The sequence below is a fragment of the Tenrec ecaudatus genome, chromosome 5 (assembly GCF_050624435.1).
Source record: "Tenrec ecaudatus isolate mTenEca1 chromosome 5, mTenEca1.hap1, whole genome shotgun sequence".
Classification (NCBI taxonomy): domain Eukaryota; kingdom Metazoa; phylum Chordata; class Mammalia; order Afrosoricida; family Tenrecidae; genus Tenrec; species Tenrec ecaudatus.
Genome location: NC_134534.1, coordinates 149,768,936 through 149,776,693, shown reverse-complemented (window position 1 = coordinate 149,776,693; position 7,758 = coordinate 149,768,936). Strand labels below are relative to the sequence as shown.

The 7,758-nt window shown below is 51.1% G+C and overlaps 1 protein-coding gene across 1 annotated transcript; it reads right to left on the bottom strand.

Moving 5' to 3' along the window:
- Positions 1-1,581: 1,581 nt before the first annotated feature.
- TRH (thyrotropin releasing hormone) lies at positions 1,582-3,274 on the bottom strand. The gene is made up of 2 exons (XM_075550760.1): positions 3,079-3,274; positions 1,582-2,484 (listed from the first exon to the last, which is right to left on the bottom strand). Exons 1-2 carry the CDS (start codon positions 3,272-3,274, stop codon positions 1,976-1,978), a joined length of 705 nt encoding a protein of 234 aa, XP_075406875.1. The 3' UTR covers positions 1,582-1,975.
- Positions 3,275-7,758: the final 4,484 nt, after the last annotated feature.

Here is a 7,758-nt window from a genome sequence, read left to right as displayed (position 1 = left end):
GGACACTGCTTGCAACTAATGGTAAATGATTGTCAAGTTACCTCCCTGAAGGCAGTCAGTTGCCAGACAACTAACTGTCTGGGCCCACCACAGGTGGAGCCCACTCCCTGCTGTTAAGGACAATGGGCTACTTCTCCCTAAAAGCTTGCAGTCATTGGTTTGGCTCCTGTAGGTGGGGTTTACACCCTACTGATAATGGTTTCTATAGTGGGCCAGAGAACAGGTCTAACAGGCTCAGTGATATCCAAAATTAAGCTGCCTCCCTGAATCTCAGATCCTCTCAACTTGTCCCATGTAAGCCCCCATTACCTCCCCTTCCTATTACGTGTATACCCCTAGATCACCCCCTCCCCTTACTGTATTACCTATAGCACAACCCTTTCCTGTGACGTATGTCTTCACCTGTAATTAGGGGGCTTACACATCCCCAGAGAATATAAAAGCCTTGGTTAGCAATAACTATCTCTCCCTCTCTCTCCACGTGGACCACCAAATGAGGCTGAGGTGAGCGTGCTACCATGAAATGTGTCTCACTCCATTATTTCAGTCTCTCTTTTATCTCTCATGCTCTCTATGACTTTACTATAATCTTTACTTATTATTGCTGTACAATTGCACCTACCAGACCCGTGGTAATGTGTTAGGGGCTGGTCAACCCTGATTGCAGCAAAGGTAAACACATATGCGCAAATATCCTATCATACCTATGTATAGTGAATGTGCTTGTAATGTTATTGTCTGAGTCACATAATGTTTCTTAAACCTTTTGTGCTGATTGTCTTCAGATGGTCTGATTGCTCCACCACTCCCTCTTGTCCTGCACTCAGCCCCCTTCTCTGCCTGGCCCCAGAAGACTCCTGGTGTGAGTCCCTCATTACAACCTGGTCCTTTGTCCTCTCTGTGTCTGCCAGGTGGCACAGGCAAACCGTCGATTCCTGCTGTAGAACTGTGAGAATTACAAAACGGAGACTCGCTATTCCTCTTCACCCCCAAACCAGCAGACTCAAGGCGGAGCCCTGTGCTAACCTTCCAAACCCTGGTTCCACTTGAGGCCAGCTGCACTTTGAGCAAGCTCCTCCTCTTCTCTAAACCTACTTTTCCCAGGGGTCAAATTAACTCAAGAATAACGGGGGTCCACACCCATAAGCACGTGCTGAGATGGAGAAGGTGTCATCTGATTCCAGCCCCCCAGGAGAGCTGAGAGCTTCAAGGTTTAGCTCCAATCCCTGGTAAGCATCACCTCTAGGAAAGACGACAACCACAGGACTCCAAGATGATCTAGACGCACATTTTATTGTCATTCATATGATTATTGTTGACGAGGGGAAAGTTCCTACAGGGTTATGTACAGGCCATGACTTCTAGGGCCATGTTAAAGTCTTCCTGTCTCCACACAGGCATTCCCACAGCTCCCGCACAGCACCTGGGGCATGTCTCTGTAAGATGCTTCCCTCAAGCTGAACTTGGCTGTGGTTCAGGGCTCTGAGGATGCCCACCCACAAAACAATCTTGATCCTGCGATGAAGTTTTCACAGGATGAATCCTCCTGATGGGGCACAGTGTGGGAGTAGAATTGGGGCCTTCCAGCTGCCAGGTCCCCTCATCCTTCACTAGCTACTTTTCCCAGAGACACTCTATCCTACTTTGGGGAACCCTTCAAAAATGCAGAAAGGTTAAGGTTGAAGAAGAGGGTTGGGCCTGTGAGGTGTGGGGCAGGAGGAAAGAGAACTTGGGAATCTGCCTTCTTGTCAGTGGGGTGGAATGAGGTAATGAGGGGCTTTCACTCATGGCCTGGTTTATGTCCCTGAAGGAGAGAAATAAGACCAGGGCCCTGGGGGATGGGGTGCCCAAGGGGCTCAAGTTTTATGATCAGGACTCTAAGAAAGGGGGCAAGATGGAATCATTAAAAGAGTAGTGCATACAGAACTTAGGGTACTCTTAGACCCCCAACATTCACTTTTACAGGGAAATGGGCTTATTCTTCTAGGGCTTCCCTGGCCCAGGTTGCCCGCCGCCCAGGATGCTGCCGCTTCTGCTTGGCTCCCTGGCTTAGGTCACCCAGGTCAATCAGGAAGGTTGCCTGGTCACAGGCTTCCAAGGACCCACAGGGCCCTGCCAAGGCCCGCCTGCCCGGATGCTGGCGTTTCTTGAACACCAGCTCTCCCTCCTCTTCTTCCTCTTCCCCTTCCCAGCTCCCTTGTGCCTGGGGATCGACCAGCATGGTGGATCTTTTGCCTGGATGTTGCCGCTTGGTGACAATGTACCCAAGCCAGGGAGAGCGCCGGCCAGGGTGTTGCCGCTTGTTTCGGGTTACATCAGCTGACCAGGAAGCCTCAGCTGCCCTACGGCCAGGATGCTGTCGTCTCTGGAGTATCTCAGCGTTTCCATTCTCGTCCTCCCTTTCCACTCCCTCTTCTGCCTCTTCCTCTCTTTTGCCTGGATGCTGGCGCTTGGAAAGCCAGTCAAGCGGAAGGGCATGGGGTGCTGGGGAAGGAAAGAGACCGGTGAGAGACTCCTGACAGGTGACCCTACATTGAGTGCCCACCCCAGTCTTGCTGCCAGAAAAGACAGACTCCCCGAGGCACCTATCCAGGATCACGTCCCTGCACTTCCCTCTCCCATCTCTCTCACACACAGCAAAACAGAGTCCAGTCCCCACTCTGCCACTACCCAGCTGTGTACCTTGAAGCAAGGAGCTAACTTAACCTCCTTAATCAGATAAGGTGATTGAGGTGCCCAGGGACCTAACATATAGTCATTAAACCTGTCACACACAAAGACACCCTCTTGAATGCACAAAACCTTCCCCATTGAATTTCTGTTCCCTGGGAAACCTTCCCAACTATGAGATGGGGAGGGAGCTAAGCCTCCTCCCCCAGGGAAGGGCTCACTCATGGCCTTCATAGTGGGGAAAGCGACCAGCTAGCGTTCTCAGCTTCTGCAGTGCAGGAAGCTGGAAGATCAAGTCGCTCTCCCTCTCTGCATTTCGGGATCCCCCCCACCCAGCTTAAAATGACCCTCCTGGTGCCCTCCCACCTCGTGGCCCCAGTCGGGCCAGAACAACCTTCTCCATCTCACCTGAGTCTTGCTCACCCTGGTCCAATGGCAGGGGCTGGAGGTCTTCCTGGAGGAGGAGGAGGCGCTCAGCCTGGAGCAGGAGATCCTGCAAGCTTGCCTGCTTAATTGCCCGCTGCTTGAGCGCCTCCGGCTGGGCGCTGCCAGGAACACCGGTCAGGGTCAAAGCCAAGGCGAGCAGCAACCAAGGGCTCGGCATCGTGGCGCCTGGGACCCGGGACAGAGGAAAAGGATGAACGCGCCCTTGTCCTGTCCAGCGCCCTGGGTCTCCCCACTGTCTCTCCCAGCCGGTCCCGAGGCCCGCTGCTCGGAGAACGAACCAAGGACCGAACCACCACCTCCGCCTGAGCGCGGGTCCGGGTGGGGGAGGGGGAGGACTGCGAGGGTCCATCCCAGGCTCCGGGTCCACGCCTGTCATCCCCAGGCGGCCTTGGAACCCCCCGGCGCCTGGGGAGCCAGCGCGGGGGCACCCTCGCCAAGGCCGGTCAAGCTCTGGGAGTGGAGAGCTGTCGGCTGCGGGGCTCGGATTCTCCCCAGGGCCCCGAGCGCCCGCGGCGTTGTCCCAACCCTGAGTCGCGGCGCCCATACCCTCAGCCCACCGCCAGGATTCATTCCCCTTGCAGCCCGCGTGTTCGGGATTAGCCCGCATCCTCTCGGGAGCGGAGGGTCCCTCTGGAACGACTGCTGAGCGTCTACCTGGAGGGATCGAATTCTAACGCGCAAGTCTTCATTTCGACGCAACAAGTCGCTCTCTGGCCCACAGAGCTGAGCTCGGTTCGGATCCCACCGCGGAAGTCGCAGCCCAGCTCGGCCCTGCCCCGGGTGCCCGGCGCGGCCACCGCGGGGACCCTCCCGGGAGCGGGCCCCAGGGGCAGAGAGCTCGAGGGGCGCGTCCGTCCGCTGGCCCCGGGGCTGCTCTCCAGTGAGCCCCCCGGTGGGGGGGAACTCCGTACTCCGCGAAGGGACCCTCCAGCCCCCCTGGCAACAGCCACGCTCCCCACTGAAACCCAGGGACAAACACCTGCAGGGGCGAGGGGGGCGGCGGGGGTTACCGGCACGGGCTCCGTGGGGCGAGCAGGTCCCGGGAGCCGGGTTGGGGGTCCGGAGCTCCGAGATCCACGACCTGGAGGTAGGAGTTGCGGGCACAACGGCAGGTCCGGGCTCTGGCTGCCCGCTCCTCGGCGGGACCGCCTCTTATACTCGCCCGCGAAGGGGGCGCTGACGGCAGCCAGCTCCCCGGGATGGCAGCCCGGTCCAGGGCCGGAAAGCTGGGGCGGGGTAGGGCGCAGCAGGAGGCAGGAGCGGCAGGCCGGGTGGGGTCGTTTCTGCCCCCAGTTCCGGAGGAGGTCTGCTAACGAGAACACTCGGGTAGGGGGGCAAAGAGGGAGACTGTGACACACACACACACACACACACACACACAGACTGGGAGACACTTAGAGAGAGATGCTCAGCCGACATCCACCCGAAGAGACAGAAACCAAGAGAGACAGAAAGTAGGGGCCAACAGGAACTGGGCTCACACCTTGCTTGCCTTGCTGGCGAATGCCTCCCTCTCTCTGAGCCTCAGTGTTCTCACCTTTAGAATGGGGGGGGGGGGAGAGTGGTTCTACAACCAGTCTATGCACCGTTTTTGAGGAGAGAAACAAGCAAAACATATGGAAGACCGAACAGTTAAAAACCAAGAGCCTGGAGGAGACCGTTGGGTGACGGCTTTTCTTTGAGAATTGTATGGCCACAGCCAGCTGGAGTTCAGCCTGCTGCTGTCCCTGGTCACCGCATCCCCCACCGCTCCCCAACCCCAAATCCAAACTCACCGTGGTAGAGTAGATTCTGACTCACAGCGACCTGAGAGGACAGAGTAGAGCTGCCCCTGTGGACTTTCCCAGAGTAGAAAGCCCATCTTGTTTTTGCTTTACTGTCTTTTGTTTGCTTGTTATTGTTTTTGCTTTTGGGGGTTATTTTCGTTTTGTTTGTTTGCTGGTTAGTTTGTTTGCTGTTGTACTTGGTCTTACAGGGTTTTGATTTTGTCATATTACGATCACCAAAGTAAACCTGAATCGTGCATAACCCGTGGACAAGCAGATGGAGTCTGGGCTCCCATTTAACACCAGCCCCATCCAAGAACACTTAGTTCTGATAACATGCCCCTGCTGGATACTGACCTTCATGAAATGTTCACTGAAGATAAGGGTGCTGCCGCAAAGTGTGTTGAAGAAAGCAGATGGTGCCTGGCTATCAATTGGAATAGTACCTGGGGTCATAAAGGCTTGTATTCAAACAAGCAGCCATCTAAGGGAGGCATCAACTAAGTGCACGTGGAAGGAGCACACCAGCCTGTGTGATCCACGGATGACAATAACCAAATCCAAATATGATGAGGGGAAAAGTATCAGAGCTTACATTGTGAACAATCAATTTGTAGAAGGCTAGGAGGACAGTGGGAACCCAAAATCCATCTGCAGAGTCTCTAATCAGATGAAGCCTCTGGTAGATCCCCTCTAGCCACAGGCAAGGGATTTAAACAGCTTTCCTATCAGAGTGCATTGTAAACTTGATGAGGCCGGATCAAACTTGATACTTGGTCAGTTGATCTCCCTCGACGCAACCTGAATTTATTCTAGGCTCAAGTATTTTTTTAAAAAACAATTTATTAGGGGCTCATACAACTCCCATCACAGTCCATACATATACATATACATACATCAATTGTATAAAGCACATCTGTACATTCCTTTCCCTAATCATTTTCTTTTTTTCTCCTCTTTTCTTTTTTTACATTTTATTAGGGACTCATATAACTCTTATCACAATCCATATATATACATACATCAATTGTATAAAGCACATCCATACATTCCCTGCCCCAATCATTCTCAAAGCATTTGCTCTCCACTTAAGCCCTTTGCATCAGGTCCTCTTTTTTTTTTCCCTCCCTCCCCGCTCCCCCCTCCCTCATGTGCCCTTGGTAATTTATACATTGTTATTTTGTCATATCTTGCCCTATCCGGAGTCTCCCTTCCCCCCCTTCTCTGCTGTCCATCTCCCAGGGAGGAGGTCACATGTGGATCCTTGTAATCAGTTCCCCCTTTCCAACCCACTCACCCTCCACTCTCCCAGCATCGCCCCTCACACCCTTGGTCCTGAAGGTATCATCCACCCTGGATTCCCTGTGCCTCCAGCCCTCATATGTACCAGTGTACAGCCTCTGTCCTATCCAGGTCTGCAAGGTAGAATTCGGATCATGGTAGTTGGGGGCAGGAAGCATCCAGGATCTGGGGGAAAGCTGTGTTCTTCATCGGTACTACCTCACACCCTAATTAACCCATCTCCTCTACAAAACCCCTCTATGAGGGGATCTCCATTGGCCGACACTTGGGCCTTGGGTCTCCACTCTGCACTTCCCCCTTCATTCAATATGGTATATATACACACATACATACATACATATACACACATATATCCTTTTTTTTGCATGATTAGGCTCAAGTATTTCGTGCTTGTTCAATGACAAAAATGTCTTCCCTGGATTTTAAAATATTCATGGTGGTCTTTTCTGTCTTCTCATTCTTATTATTATTTTATCCTTACCACTTTATTTTGTTTTTATTTTTTATTGTTTCTGTTGGGTTTTCCAGTTTGTGAAGCAGAGGAGTAGATGCATAGAGATAATAACTGATGCAATGGTTTATCAGAAATTTAGAAGTGGGGGTGGATTTGAGGAGCAAACAATGAATGCAGGAGGGGAGAGGTTGAGCAGTAGAATTGATTGTGATTTGTATATACAACTCATTTTAAAAGCGATTTAACCAGGGAAGTGTATGACATGTGAATACTATATCGAGAAAATCACACACACACAAAAGAAAAGGAAAGAAAGAAACCAGACTCGACCAGTAGTTGCCATAGGGGAAGGGAAGAGTTGTTGCATCAGGGCATTGAGTGTCTGTCTGTCCGTGGTGCTGGAGTAATTTAGAAAAGAGTATCAATCATGCTTCTATCAATGACACTGAATTACACAAGGAGAGGTTACAGAGCTGGAGAATGTGTATATTGTATATGTGTACATTTTGCCACAATTGGAAAAGAATATAATAACATGAGCAACAACGACTTCGAGGAAGAAGAAAATGCTCTCGAAGTGAATCTGGTAACAATTGTTCAACTCTTCTTAATATGGTGAGAGTTTACAGAGAGAATTCAATTTTCTTTTTGAAAGCTCAATTTCCGTTCAATTTCCACTCAAATTGATCAGTAACCTGAGTGACTTTTTTTGTGGTCGCCGTTCATACTGTCTCAGCATTCTCTTGCCTTGTATTTGTGTTCTGGTTGTTTTTCTAGCTCCCGGAGTCTAGTTTGCCTACCCCACCCCCTTATCTTCTCATCTCGTTTCGTGTAAATGGTAACTGTTGGCTTCATAAGAGATTAATTTTTTTTAGTAAAGTACTGGTTTTATGGGTAATATCCTTTGTCTGATGTACCACTATGCTATTTCACTAAAAGGTGATTTCAGGGGCTAGTTTTAGTTCAAGCTTTAAATAGTGTCTCAGGGTGATAGAGTCTCAGGGGGTCCTCTGCTCTTAACTAGCCGAATTAGTCTGGTCTTTACAAATATATTATTGTTATTATTATTTATTACTATTATGAACTGAGTGAAGGCTTACAGAACAGATCAGTTTCCCA

Coding starts and splice junctions, on each gene's coding strand:
- TRH (XM_075550760.1), bottom strand. CDS start 3,274: ATGCCGAGCCCTTGGTTGCTGCTCGCCTTGGCTTTGACCCTGACCGGT. Junction 2,485..3,078: donor CCAGGGTGAGCAAGACTCAG/GTGAGATGGAGA, acceptor TTCCTTCCCCAG/CACCCCATGCCCTTCCGCTT.